At 59.5% G+C, this 14215-nt stretch overlaps 2 protein-coding genes across 3 annotated transcripts; one reads left to right on the top strand and one right to left on the bottom strand.

Moving 5' to 3' along the window:
* The first annotated feature begins 1794 nt into the window (after positions 1 to 1794).
* Positions 1795 to 7015, top strand: Rasl10a (RAS like family 10 member A). Its single transcript, XM_006972963.4, has 3 exons — positions 1795 to 5196; positions 6026 to 6150; positions 6383 to 7015. The coding sequence occupies exons 1-3, from the start codon at positions 4978 to 4980 to the stop codon at positions 6648 to 6650; spliced, it is 612 nt and encodes a 203-aa protein (XP_006973025.1). The 5' UTR covers positions 1795 to 4977; the 3' UTR covers positions 6651 to 7015.
* Gas2l1 (growth arrest specific 2 like 1) lies at positions 7011 to 12302 on the bottom strand. Of its 2 annotated transcripts, XM_076545838.1 has the most exons (7): positions 11936 to 12089; positions 10529 to 11181; positions 9218 to 9325; positions 9038 to 9134; positions 8779 to 8950; positions 8122 to 8449; positions 7011 to 7926 (listed from the first exon to the last, which is right to left on the bottom strand). In XM_076545838.1, the coding sequence occupies exons 1-7, from the start codon at positions 11961 to 11963 to the stop codon at positions 7429 to 7431; spliced, it is 1884 nt and encodes a 627-aa protein (XP_076401953.1). In that variant the 5' UTR covers positions 11964 to 12089; the 3' UTR covers positions 7011 to 7428. The 2 variants fall into 2 exon arrangements, with proteins under 2 accessions (XP_076401953.1, XP_006973026.2); XM_006972964.4 differs by having other exon boundaries at positions 7011 to 8449; positions 11936 to 12302.
* Positions 12303 to 14215: the final 1913 nt, after the last annotated feature.

Below are 14215 nucleotides of genomic sequence, written 5' to 3' on the forward strand. Positions count from 1 at the left end.
TTCTTTCCTTCTTACTCAGTGGCTGCCTGGGTGGCTGTGTGGCTGTGTGGCTGGGTGGCTGGCCCTTAGCGTCCTCCTCTCCTTGTTCTCTTGCTCTTTCTTCTTCTCCCAGATTTCTCCTTCTAATTATTCTCTCTCCTGCCAGCCCCACCTGTCCTTTCTCCTGCCTTGCTATTGGCCGTTCAGCTCTTTATTAGACCAATCAGGTGTTTTAGACAGGCACAGTAACAAAGCTTCACAAAGTTAAGTGTGTTTACAACATAAACAAAAGTAACACACCTTAAAATAACATTCTACAACAGATCATGGTGACACACCTGGTTATTCCAGAATTCAGGTGGCAGAATGATTCCACAAGTTCAAGACCAGCCTGGGCTACATAGTTCCAGGCCAGCCAACGTTATATAATGCGGCCCTGTCTCAAAAGGAAAAAAAATGCTTCTTGGATATTCTGGACATGCATTTATTTCCAGCTTCAGGACGCTCAGACAAGAGGATCACGTGTGTGAGGACTACGTGACACTTTGGGCTCAAACAAACCAACAAAATAATAAATAAATAAACTTTGTTTATACATTTCTTTCATGTTGGAGATCAAACAGGAACCTTGCACATGCCAGGCCGGAAATCTACCTGCCTTGATTTTCTTTCTTTCCTGCCTCCCTCCCCGACCCGATCCTCTCTGAGACAAGCTCTCCCAGGGTGCAGCCTGGGCCTGAACTGGAATTCCTCGGCCTCCCCAGTGCTGGGATTAAGGTCTGAGTCACTACTATACTCAGCTTCCTTCTGATTTTTTCTTTCTCCTTCTAGAGCTGTGCTAGACAAGCGCTGTGCCCCAGCCATCCCCAGCCCTGTGGCCCCCAGACTCTTCTCAGGAAACGAGTCACAAGGCTCTGAGAGTGCATGGGGGCAGGGGACAATCTTTGAAATTCTTCTCAGAAAACCAAGTTTATTCTGTCTGGATTGTTTGTGTATTAAATCATTTTTATCAGATAAGTCTGGACTTCCAATCCGTTTTTGTGCTTTTTCTGGTTGTCATATATTTGTGTGTACATGTGTGGGGTCAGCATGCACACATGTGAAGCTCATGATCCATCCTTTTTTTTTTTTTTGAGATGGTCTGTCCAAGTCTAGGGACCCTACTGTGCCCACCTCCCCTGCACCGGGGTTACTGCCTCACCCAGCTTTTATGTGGGTGCAGGGCATCCCCACTTAGGACATCTTCCCAGCTGTTGTTTCTTTGTTCTTGCTGGACGCTCCAGACAGGCCTCAAAAGCCTGTGCCCGATCACAGGCCGCGCTGTGCCCAGCTCATGAGTCCGGCTAACCTGAGCGAGCCTGCCACATCATCCCACTGCTGGGACAGCCCCAGGCACAGGAGCCCTTCCTGTCCTACTCTGTCCCCTTGACACAGCATCCTTGTGCTAATTTATTTGTTTTGGCATTTCCTTCTCTTCCTGGCTGCCCAGGCTGTCCTGGGTTGTTTGTCCTGTCCCAGCCTTACAGCTGGCCATTTCTCAAAGAGCCTGGTTCCTGTCATTGAACACAGAGTACAGGACCTAGACCTGGGTCTCAGTGTGCTTGTTACTATTCAGGGGGTCACTTCGGTCCTCACAGCTGACAGAGCTAGAAACGTGTGCCCGCTTACTATGTAGACACACAGATATTCACACTTACACAGAAAATGGATTGTTTTCTCTGTACGGCTTTCTGTCTCCAATCCCACTGTTTTCCTCTGTACCACCTCATCGTGTCCACAGCAAATCTAGGCGGTCCAGACTATTGACTTCAATCATTTGAACTTATTTAATAACCTCTGTGTTTATTTTGAGACAGGGCCCTGCTATATATACAGCCCCTTATGTTCGGGGTTACATGTGTGTGCTTCCACCACCAGCTGGGTTCCCACCCCTTTTAGAGATGGAAACGGAGGTTCGGAGAGGTTCGGAGAGCTTAAGCAATCTGCACAGCTCTGGGAGGAAGGCCCGCCCACCAAGGCCTCCCGTCAGCACCTGAGCTGGTGACTGGCCACCATGATGACAATGCAGTGCCTGGTGTCTGTGCAATAGGGGACCCCCATTTGGAGCTCCTCAGGGAGGTGAGGAAGTGCTGGGACAACTGGGGTGGTGTTATGATTGTAGGCAGAACCGTGATGTGGCCTGGGGGAGTCCAGGGCAAAGGCCCCCAAAGCTGATGCAGTGCGGAAACCCAGGGAAGGTCTGGAACCAGGCTACCCAGAAAGAAGCCATGTGGTTGCAGTAGGTAGCTCTGAAGATACATCTTAAAACAGACAGAGAGTGACCTTCACATGGCCGCCTGAGAGGCAGGGCAGTAACCTGGGAAAGGCTCTGCAGCCCGGCCTGCTCAGCCGCTTCCAGGTCCTCTCTGGTGCTTCACTTCTCAGGGTTTGCTTGGGTGACATGACAGTGTGTGCCCAGACCCTTCCCGAGTCCCTCAGATTCGGTCCACTAGTGCCTCCCTTCACTCACCGCCACACCTCCCCACCCCCACCCCACCCCTGGGTCTGAAGCAGCCGAGGACTTTCCATCTCTCTGCTTCTCTGTATGTTTATGGAGTACATTATGGACACTCGGGCCAAATCACTGCCTCCCTCAGCACCCGGATGGGCAGAGAGCTGAGCTCAGGGCTCGACTACTCCAGCCTGGAGAAGTGTGAACTGCTGTTGGTAACTGGTGTGCAAAGGATTTGGGGGATCCTGGGGGCCCGTTGCAGGGATAGCATCTTCCAGTTCCAAGAGCGCGTGCAAGCCAGGTAGAGTGCTGCACACGGGTAGTCCCAGCACCCGAAAGACTGGACTGGCGCAGGAGGATTACAGTTTTGAGGGCAGCCAAGCATAACAAGTGAGACTCCTTTCAAAAACAGAGAGACACAGGCTTTGAAGTCTCGCTGGGGTCCGGAGGTGCCCGGCCCACAGCCCTGCTGGAGAGGACGCCGGGCATGGGCGCTCAGCCAAGGAAGGGAACCCGCCGCGTCTAGAGCTGGGCCCTAGGAGAACACAGTCCCAGGGATAGACCAGCCTGCTGTCGCCCTGCTCCCCGCGGGGTGCTAAGAGCAAGGGGCTGAATTCTTCTTCTCCCTTCTTTGTTTGTGGAAGCAAAAAGCAGCTGTAAAACCCAGAAGCCTGGGAACCTGGACACGGAAGTGGAGTCCTTCTAGGGAAACCCAGCAAGAAGGGGAAGAGAAGAGAAACAACCAGACAACCCGCCAGCTGTCCACAGTCTGAAGGGAAAGGCCTAGAGTATCGCAGTACATACAGTCCCTAGCGGATGGAGCCAGAGTAAATCAGAGCAGGCCTAGGTCCGCTCTGGGAGGAGGAAGACACCCCCTGGCCGCTGACACCTGCTTCCCGTGGGAGGGTTTGCCTCCTCCCCTTCACAGGCCAGTTTCTCCCGCCCTTTCTTCCTCTTGGTCCGTGTCAGGTGAATACACTGTCAATGCCTTTAGAACCCTATATCTAAATGGTTCTAGAGCCTTCCCTCCTAAGGGGGAGACATTTTTTTTTCGTTTGTTTGTTTGTTTTGTTTTTTGAGACGGGTTCTTTCTGTGTAGCTTTTCACCACCTTTCCTGGAACTCACTTGGTAGCCCAGGCTGGCCTCGAACTCACAGAGATCCGCCTGCCTCTGCCTCCAAAGTGCTGGGATTAAAGGCGTGCGCCACCACCGCTCGGCGACATTTTTTTTTTAAAAAATTCATTTCACTATTCTGGCGACCGGCTAGACTTGAAATATGGATATATGAGCACCTTGGTTGGTGCAAAGTCACGTGTGTGCATTTCACAGTACCTGGGTGGAGGGCAGAGGCCTAGGAGTTCCTCCCAGTGGGTGAAGATGGCAGAGCCGGATGGGGGCTGGGCAAACCCAGACTTTCCAGACAGTCGAGGAGCTCACCCACGGAGGCGGATCTGGACCCTGCCAATTCAGATGGCATGATGCGCCCCTGTGGGGGGCTCCATGCAGTGACCGGTGGATCTGTTTCTTCACCTCCTCCAACCTGTTGAGGCCGTGGTTTGGGGCTGAGCTGCTGAGCAGAGATTTGTGTGCAGGCTCAACCCCTCCTGTCTCTAACTCCCCTCCAGTCCGGTGCTTTGCGACCCTCTTCTGGCCACCTGCCCTTGTGGGTGTAATGAAGGTGGAAGGAGATGCAGAGGAGATGCAGGTTTGGGCCAGTGCTCCACTGCCCGCCTCACCTTGAGACACACACCTCTCTCCAGCCTCAGTTTCCTCCTCCCTAAACCAAGAACACCAAGCTGAGGCTTCAGGTTCAAAGATGACGCAGGGGAAAGCTCAGAAAAGGATCTGGCGCTCAGGGTCTCAAGAAACAGGAGGAAGCCTTGAAGCCGTCAGCCTTTGGTGCATGCGGGGACACAGACCCAGGCGCAATGCGACGATTGGCCCAAGGTCACTCAGCCCGAGGTCGGGTCTGACCCCAGGTGGCCTGATTCCATCATGGGCCTGGACAACAGCCAGGTTGCAGCCGGCGGTGTTGGAGGAGCGGGCAGGTGGCGCCCCGGGGCTTCTGCTTTGGAACCGCTGAGGGGAGCACGTTGCCACCTGGGGGGCTAGGCACTAATGGGGCAGCCCGCCCGGCAGTCACTGAGCCGTTGACCCTCCCCGGGAGGGGCGGGGCGCTCGGTTACCTCATCGCCGCCTCCGGGAGGCCCTGCTCGCTTGCTCGCCCGCGCGGCCGGCTGGGGCGGCGGCTCCCGGCGCCCGCCGGAGCGGAGAGAGGACAGAGCTGCGGGCGGGGGCGGGTCTGCGCCGCGCCGGGTGCGCTCTCCCTGCCGAGCTGCGGCTTCGTCCGCCGCCGCCGCCCGCCCGCCCGCTCGCTCCTCGGGCCTGGCCTCTTGCTGCCCAGGTGCTGCCGGCGGCGCGACGCGGGTGTCCCGGGCAGAGCGCGCACGGCGCGGTGCCGGCTCATGAAGCTCCCCGGCGCCGGGCGCGGGGGCGCGGGCCAGCCATGGGCGGCAGCCTGCGTGTGGCTGTTCTGGGTGCTCCGGGAGTGGGCAAGACTGCCATCATCCGCCAGTTCCTGTTCGGTGACTATCCCGAGCGCCACCGGCCCACAGACGGTCCCCGCCTCTACCGGCCCGCCGTGCTGCTCGACGGCGCTGTCTACGACCTGAGTATCCGCGATGGTGACGTCGCCAGCCCCGGCTCGAGCCCCAGAAGTCTCGAGGTAGCGGTTTGTAGGTGGCCAGGTGTGTGTGTGTGTATGTGTGTGTGTGTGTGTGTGTGTGTGTGTGTGTCTGTGTGTGTCTGTGTGTCCGTGCGCTTGGTGCCCACGTGCGTGTCCACGTGGACTGACCCAGGGCGCCCGAGCATGTTCCGGGATTAAAGGAAGAGTGTGTCTTGGTGCACTGCATGAGAGCCTCCTGCGCTAGCCTGGAGGCACCCCGCGGCTGTTTCTTGTCCCCGTGAGTGCTGGTGTCTGGATCGGCATCTGGTACAGCACTGCCTGAGCTAAGCCGCTGCCACAGACTGGGCCAGACACAGGAGTATCTTTTCTAGAGGGGGCCACTGCTCCCCCATTCCTGTGCCCTGCATCAAAACCTCAGTGAGTTGTGCAAAGTCCCAGACAGACCTCTAGTCTTGGGCGCTGGATGCCTTGGAGGGCTTCCCAGAGAGCCTGGCCTTTGAGAAGCACCTGGGAGGCTAAATGGGTAAAAGAAGCCGGAAGAACACCGCAAGGGGAGAGAAGAGAGGTGCTTGGCCCAGGCTTCACCTGTCGGGCTGCACCGGCAGTCAGTCACCACCGGCTGGCTGGTGGAAGGCGGGCCGGGGGTCGCACTGACAATGACAGGCAGCAGTAGTAGTATAGGGAGGGTAGTAGTCTGCCGGGAGGCCAGGACGTAGGAGAGTTAGGACCTGACAAGATCCAGGCACAGCTGGGAAATCTGGCCTGAGCGAGGGTGTGTACAGAGTTTTGGGAGGTGATGTGGTCTGAGGACGAACCATGGGGTTTGGGAGTAGGAGGGTCAGCTGTAAACCTCAGCCTTTACCCCCAGGAGTGGCCAGACCCTAAAGACTGGAGCTTGCAGGACACAGACGCCTTTGTGCTGGTCTACGACATCTGCAGCCCGGACAGTTTCGATTATGTGAAAGCCCTGAGGCAGCGCATAGCAGAAAACAGGTGAGGGCCGGGCTGGAGGTGGAGGTCTGCCTAGGGGAGTGGGTAGTTCTGGTCTGGGGGCTTCTGGATCACACGTGGTGCCCATGAGAAGGTCTCCTGCTATATGAGGTCTTTGGTACAACCGAGGGTCTCTGGCAGTAGGCGGGGGCCGCCTGTATTTGTACGCACGGGGAGGGTTCCTCTGGCCATGCAGTCTCCAGCACTGCCTCTCTCATATCCATCGGGCCTCCAGGCCGGCGGGCGCGCCAGAGGCACCCATCCTCGTGGTGGGCAACAAGCGGGACCGTCAGCGGCTGCGCTTCGGACCTCGTCGTGCACTGGCCACTCTAGTCCGCAGGGGCTGGCGCTGCGGCTACCTCGAGTGCTCAGCCAAATACAATTGGCACGTGCTGCGTCTCTTCCGGGAGCTTCTGCGGTGTGCTCTGGTGCGTACACGTCCTGCGCATCCGGCCCTGCGCCTGCAGGGGGCGCTGCATCCAGCGCGCTGCAGCCTCATGTGACCAAAGTGGACAGGGAAATCTCCTAAAAGCAGGCTCCCACCCAGTCTCCAGGCCGACAGGCTTTCCTTTGAACTTGATTGGACCCAGCCAACTCCCAATCATTGGACAAGTTCAGTTTTATCTGAGACCTTATTGGGTCACAATCACAGATGGAAAGGACCTGAATATGAACGGGATTGGAAGCCTTCGTACAGCTTTACTGGAAACACCTTTTGTTTTTGAGACACAGTCTCACTTATGCAGGCTTGGCTGGCCTCGAACTACAAAGATCCACCTGCCTCTGCCTCTCCAGTGCTGGACTGGTTACTGGAGACACTTTTTAAGTCATGCCTTACCAGGTAATAAAAAACAACTTAACCGCACAATTTAACTGTTTCTTGTTCTGGAATAGGCAGGTCAGGGTGTTGAGGCTTGGCCTCCAGGCAGTTAACTCTAGAATCCCAACATATAACGAAGGCTCAGTCCCCAAAAAACAGGAGCTGGAGCAGTACTTGACTGTCAGAGGTTCTGTTTACTGGACCACAGGTCCTCAGGACACCGGGGTGGCCCGGTCTCCTCTAAGGCATTCAATAATATTAGTAATTAAATAGCAACACTCATCCCCGAAACCGGAATGTACAACAGGTGTCCCATTGTGCCATGTGGTCCCGTGGGGTCTGGTCCCATGAGGTCTGGTGCTCAAGAGGTGGAGGGGGGGGGGTCCCTGATGCAGAGGGTAGGTTAAGGCCACAAAGAAAATGGAATGGGGTATGGGTGCAGTTGAGCCGGTCCATCACATTCAAGAATCTGGTTGGGTCCTTGGGGTGACCGACTGTAGGGCATTCCAAGCCCCGAGCTCCATGGGTCCTGATGGGCGGCGGGGTCCCCGAGGTGTGGGAATGCGTGAGGGTTTACGGTCTGGCTGTGTGTCCATCCGCCCCCTTGCCAAGGTCAGCGAGGGTTCTGGGCCAGTCAGAGAGCTCCTGGTTGCATCCAGCGCCCGCCCCACAGCAAGGCAGGGGCTGCCTTCATCAGAAGAACTGGACAGAGCCTGGCTGCGGGGCGTGGGCAGCCCATTGACTGTGCGGCCCGATTCCCCCGGTTGGCCACACTTGCCACCCAGGACGCTGAGGGATGAAGATGAGGAGCTGGACGAACAGTAAGCAGAGTCCGGAGCTGGGGGGTCAGGGGCGGGTCCCATAGGGGTATGGCTGGCAGCAGCCTCCAGGGCTCGGGCATTGGCCAAGAATTCCTCTTCCAGTCGCCGGATCAGCTGCTGCTCCTGCTGCGGGTCAAGCTGCAGTGGCGTGCGGAAAACGCTGGCGGGTGTGGCAGCCAGTTCTGGGCTGGGGCTGGGGCCCCGGGGAGGGCGGGGCGCCGCAGGGCTGCGGGCACGCGGTGTCTGCGGGGTGCTCCTTCCAGAACCCCCCGACCCCCCGCCACCCCTGCCCCGGGCTACCCACGAGTGCTGCCCGTCTTGGTCCCTGCGCACCATCAGGACCGCCTGTTCCTCGCGGCTCTGGCTGCGGGCGCGACGCACGGGGCTGGAGGCGGACGGCTGAGAGCCTCGGCCGCCCGGGGCCACGCGGGGCCGTCCCCGGTCCAGCCGGTCTCGAGACTGGCTGCGAGGGGCGGGCGGCCGTCTCGGGGAGGCCGGGACAGCCGAGGTCAACCGGTGGCTGGGCCGCTCCCTGCGGGAGGCAGTGGCCGTGTCGTCGCTGCGGGCACCCAGGGGGCCACTCTGGGCCGAGGAGGCGGAGGAGTCACTGTCCCCGGAGTAGCGGCGGGAGCGGGGGAGGGGGGGCAGCTGATCTCGGGGCCTGAGGCGGGGAGCGAGAGAGATGTGTATCACTGGCGCGGGTGGAGCGAGCTGGTGGGGCCTGGCCTCTGCCAGGGGACTTCCAGGGACAAGTGAGCGGCCTGGCCGAGGCCGCGACTTCCCGCCCCAGGTTTCCGAAGCCTGGGTTGGACCGGCCACCGCCTGGAGCCCGCCCCAGCTGTGTTGTTGGTTTGTCTGCGTTACCATGGAGACGGAGAGCCAGGCCCGCCCCCACGCGCGGGAACTTTTCCCAGGGTGTGAGTCACCGCGCCCCAGCGGACGCCCCTCCCCCCCAGCCCGGGCCGCTCCTCCGGTCCTCCAGCTTCTCACCTGAGCGGGACCTCGGGCCCCTCCTTCGTGCTCCGCAGGCTGATGGGGGTCACTTCTGGCCGGGAGCCCCGGCGCTCACTCCCAGGGACGGGGCTACCAGGGCGAGGGCTAGGAGTGGGCGATCCCCTCTGCGGGGAGAAAGTCCCGGCCCTCTGCGGGGGCAGCCGGTGCGCTGTGGGGATGGAGGCGCCAGGTGAGGGCGGGGCCTCGGAGACCGGCCCGCTCGGCCGGGGGCCGGACCCCCCCACCAGGCACCTACCCGCCGAGGAGCAGCGGCAAGGGTCATGCTTGTCTAGGTAGTGCTCCAGCGTATCCCAACCGCCACCCACGCGCACCATCACGTGGCTCCGCAGCACCTGCAGGTCAGAGGGCAGGCAGGTCACCGTGGGCCTCCCCGACAGCCCCGAGCAGCGGGACACGCCCTGCCCTCCCCACTTACCCTTACAAAGATAAGCAAGCTCGAGTCTCCCACTCGGTACTTGCCCTCCGAGACTTTGATCATGGGGAACTGGTCGGGGCAGGTGCAACGGCCCAGGATCTCCCTTACCTGAGGGCAGAGAAGAGGCTGAAGGTCAAGGGTCAAGTCCTCCTGGGGTTTAAGTCAGCAGCTGCTGGGCAGGAGGAAGTGCCCACTCCCTCCCACACGGGACCTTTTGCCCGCATACTGCATGGGCTCTGAGAACTCTCGAGAGTTCTGGAAGCAACCGGAATGAGAGGACAGGGCTGTGATCGGGCCAGGGGCTGTGCCCGGGAAGAAACACCCGGAAGAGCCTTAAGCCTGTGACAGCCCTGGAGCCATCCACAGCCAGGACCCGATGAGTGCAGGAGGCCCATGCTCCCATCCGAGCATCCCAACCAGAGGGTACCATGCGGGACACACCCCAACAGGCACAAAGGCCTGGCAAGCACACAGCCGCACACACGTCCACAGAGGCAATGGATGACAGGCTGGCCCTGTGGGAAGGCTACCCTCCTTCTACCCACAGTGACTCCAGAGGGAATGAGCAGGTGGGGCCTTGGCTGACCCAGGCCCAGGCTGGGGTGGGTGTGGACAGGGTATCCATGCTGCCCACAGCCATCCAGCGCCTGGGTCCTAGGCAGGCACATCATAGTCCTAAGCTCCTGATAAGAAAGAAACTCTCAGTCCAGCTGCGGGGGTGGCTGGGACACCTAGGTCTTGGGACAGGAGGAGGGAGCTGGAAGTCTGTACCCTGTACCTCCGATGCTCCCAATAGCATTTCCTGCTCCCAGCAGCAGCAGCCGCCATGGGGCTGGGCTTTCCATCAGGACACCAGAGCGAGGTCTCCCCAGACACTCACTGTATACAGCCTAGGCCAGGGGCCGCAGGCACTCGGCCTGAGGTCTGAGGTTGCCAATGTGTCTGTCTAGCACCCGTGTGCCAAAAGGTGCCTAAGTCACGCTCCTCCAAATGAAGCAATGCACTGAGCTGTGTTGCTGCTCATTCTACACAAAAAAGAGTTCATGCCAGAGGCTGGGGTTTTATCTGCCTCAGACCTAGCTGGGCTGTGTGGCCTCACTTAGCACCTCTGCCTCTCTGGGCTTAGCCATTTCCTTGTGACCAGATATACACCCGACAGTGAACATATGTACCCCCCTTTCTGTGGGGCAGGCTGCAGAGGGTGGGCCCCCAAGGCTCAGGGATCGGTGGGCATTAATTAGCTCTGCCATCTGGTCCCCGGGTGGGGAGACTGGGCAGGGGCCACCCCATGTGTACATCAGAAGGACTCACCAGCTCGTCCAGGTTCCGCAGGTCATTGAGCGTCATTCGGGGCGTGCGGGAGGGAGCCCCCGAGGCAGTGACCATCTCGGTGGCATCCTCTTCAGCAGCAGGGGCGCTGGATACCTGCGGGGTAGCCCGAAGCTCCCGCTCAATTTCCTGCTCGAACTGGACCAGCTTCGGGGCCAGCAGGCCCAGGCGCGCCCCGCGCCGGGCCACCTCCAGCAGGCACAACACGACACTCTTCTCGTTCTTCCGCAGGACCAGGTCCTCCGTCTCGAACATGAGCACTTCGGGCACCCCCAGCTCCGCCCGGCACCAGCCGATGAAAGTGGCCACGTTGTCTCGGGCCATGAAGGAGCCAGGCGCCACACTGTGTGCCTGGAAGGCCACACCTCGGGTTGGGCGGGCAGCGGCCAGAGCCCGGGCGGCCTCGGTGACAGCGTTGGCGTGTTGGCACAGGGTTGTGCCTGTGGCCAGCCCCGTGAGGAAGCCCTCGCCGCTGCCGGGCAGACCTAGACCGTACAAGGCATTGAGCCAATCGGCCAGGTCTTCCTTCATGGCTTCCACGTAGGCCTCGCTGGATCGGAATGGCCGCACACTCTTGGCCGCAGAGCCCGCGATGCCCGCCACCGGGTCCGCCATGCCCAGGGCCAGGGGAGTCACTGTTGGCAGGGAACACAGGTCAGGCCTGCTATTGCTATGGAGACAGACCCGCAAGGGCTCCGAATGGTCTACCTCTGCCGGCCCGCCACTCGGGGGCAAATGCTAAGTTAGGTGCGGGCCACGAGCCAACGCGACACCTCCTCGCCCTCGCTGGGAAGTGGGTACAGTGCCACGACCTGCTTCGAAGGACTCCGTAAAATGGACCCCATCCTAGAGTTTGTGCGCTGCTGCCTGGCTCGTGCGGGGTCGGGGGCCGGGGGCAGGGTGGCACCCGCGGGGCAGAAATGCCACTTACAGACATGTGGGCGGGGAGGGACGGGCGAGGAGGCTCGCCCAGGACCACCGGGGGGCTGTTTCCACGGCTCAGCCCCCAGCCCTCGCCAGTCCCCGCCTTCCCCTCTCCCCTCCGCTACGGGCCGCGCCCCTGGAACGCGCCGACCGCATCTCCATTCTACAGACGAGGAGACTGAGGCGCAGGAGGGGCAGGCGCGGGCAGAAGGTCGCGGAGCAATGGGTGGAGGGATCGGGGCGCCCAGGCAGGCCCCGCCTCCTGGGAGAAGCAACCCCCCCGGCCGGCGCTCGAAAGGCCGGGACGCCGAAGAGCCCCCGCCAGCCTCCGCAGTGCTCGCGGCCTGGTCCAGAGAGGGTGCGTGGCCGGTCAAGGTCACACAGCCCTGGGAAGCGGAGGCCCCGCCCCGCCCGGCCCACCTCCGGGCACCCTGGACGGAGGTCCTGGGGGGTCCCCGCGCTCACCTGGCTCACCCGCCGCCCCGGGGAGCATCGCCCCGGCGGGGCCGGAGCCGGGCCGCGCCGCCGCACACAGGCGCCGCCCGAGCTCGCTGCATCCCGGCGCCGGCTCCGCCCCGCCCCCCTGGAATTCGGATCCGGCCAGGAAGGGGCGGGGCCGCGCTCTTAAAGGGGACGTGTCTTTCTCGTCCCTTAGGCCCCGAGGCGGCCGAGGACGCCCTCCGGACCTTTGACTCGGCGCCTAGACCGCCTCCACCGTCCTGGGTCCTCCGAGGAGGGGTTCGGACTCTTTTAGTTGTCCTCCCTCCGCGACAGTGGCCTTCCCGGAAGCGATAGGGGCCGGGGATTGCAGAGTCACCTCCGTCCCTGGTGGACCTCGGCAGGCCTGATAACCCGATGCCCTTCCTCCAGGATGGCCCAGGGATATTGGGGCCCAGGGATAGGCAGGTGGCTGATGGATAGAATAAAGGAGGGGGCGTGGCAGGGGCGACTCCACGCCTGAGCGCGGAAGGTCTGGGGAATCCTGCCCCCTGCTGTCGCCGATGAGCTGGGCACCGCCAGCCAAGTGAAGGTCCAGAACTTTCGTAAAGCTCCCACTGTGTTCCCTAGACCTAGACCTGAAGACTGGGCAATCACCTCTAGGAAGGGCATCTCCAGGGGAGCAGCTGAAGGAGTAGGGCCTTGATCTGACTTGTTGCACTCTCAAGGATCACAGGCACGTGTTGGACACCTACTGTGAGCCAAGTCTCACCCCCAAAGGCAGCTCTCTGCTTACGGTTGTCAGGAAAGCAGCCCATGGTTTGAGAGAGGAATGAGTTACTGAGGGGAGAGTCTGGAACATGTGGGTGTGTGCAAAGACTGAAATTTTCACTCGGATCAAGGAAGGAGGTAAGGGAGGAAGCTGGGAGATATCTAGAGGGCGAGTTTTTCACACTGAGGGAACCTGTCTCAAAAAAGAAGGGAAGGAAGAAGTGAAGAAAGAACAGTGGACAGGTTTGCAAGGCCGGAGTGGTAGAGACATTAGGGCAGGTCATACAGGGCCTCGTGGACCATGCTTTTCAAAGGACATGGACGCTATAGAGGGGTTTATTTCTTATTATTGAATTATTATTGCTGGACAGTGGTGGCGCACACCTTTAATCCCAGCACTCAGGAGACAGACAGGAGAATCTCTGATTTTGAGGCCAGCCTGGTCTACGTGGGGAATTCCAGGTCAGCCAAGGCTACACAGTGAGACCCGATCTCAAAAACATAACAAAATTCCAAATATGTTTTTTCGAGACAGGGTTTTTCTGTGTAGTTCTGGCTGTCCTGGAACTCGCTCTGTGGCCCAGGCTGGCCTTGAACTCACAGATCTGCCTGCCTCTGCCTCCTGAGTGCTGGGATTAAATACATGCTCCACCACACCTGGCCCTTATTATTACATTTTATTTTGAGGCAGAGTATTACTCTGTAGCCTGGGCCCCTCTAAGGAGGAATTTGGAACAGGGGAGTCATACCGGCCCTGTAGCTGCTGTGGTGGGCAGGGGGTGGGGGGGAGGGTCAGAGAGCCTCAGAGGAAGTCAGGTGGTTTAGGTGGGAGTGGTGAGGGGGTGCTGGATTTTGGCTGCCTGTTGAGAACTGATGATATATCTTGGTGAGTTGAGTGTGTCAGGACAGATGAGGGAGAAATCCCAGGTGTGGGGCTGAGCACTGTAGGGGGAAGAACTGCTAAAAACCACCCAGCAGGCAGTGAGGGACTGGAGGTGGGGGAATTGGATACGGATATTGAGAAATGACCTGGCCTGGAACAAGCTGTAATGAGCCATCCTACCCAGCAATAATAGGATACACAGATACTTTTTATTACATCGGTGTGAGTGTGTGTGTGTGTCTGTGTGTACATACATGCCAAGGTATGCATGCAAGGCAGACTTTTGGGAGCTTGTTCTGCCTTTCCCCATGTGGGATCCTGGGGATTGTAGCTTGGTGGCAAGTACCATTATCTCTTGAGTCATTTTGCCAGCCCCATATGACAGTTTTGTGGACTAGAGAAACTGAGGACTGGGGAGGTTGAGGCACATGTGCAGCTAGCAGCTGTGCAGGCATTTGACTCCTGCTTGGACACAGGACCAGGTTTCCTATTGCTTTGTGTTGAAGTTTTGAGGACCTCGTGGTACTGTCTAGCTGGCTAGCCTTGAACTTAACAGTGTAGCCAGTTTTATTGCCCTACTGTTGTGCTAGTGAGCAGCCTAGCTAGCCTGGGTTGTGGTCAGAGGTCTAGTGATGTCAGTGGAGTCCCCTAGC

This window comes from Peromyscus maniculatus, chromosome 10 (assembly GCF_049852395.1).
Source record: "Peromyscus maniculatus bairdii isolate BWxNUB_F1_BW_parent chromosome 10, HU_Pman_BW_mat_3.1, whole genome shotgun sequence".
NCBI lineage: Eukaryota > Metazoa > Chordata > Mammalia > Rodentia > Cricetidae > Peromyscus > Peromyscus maniculatus.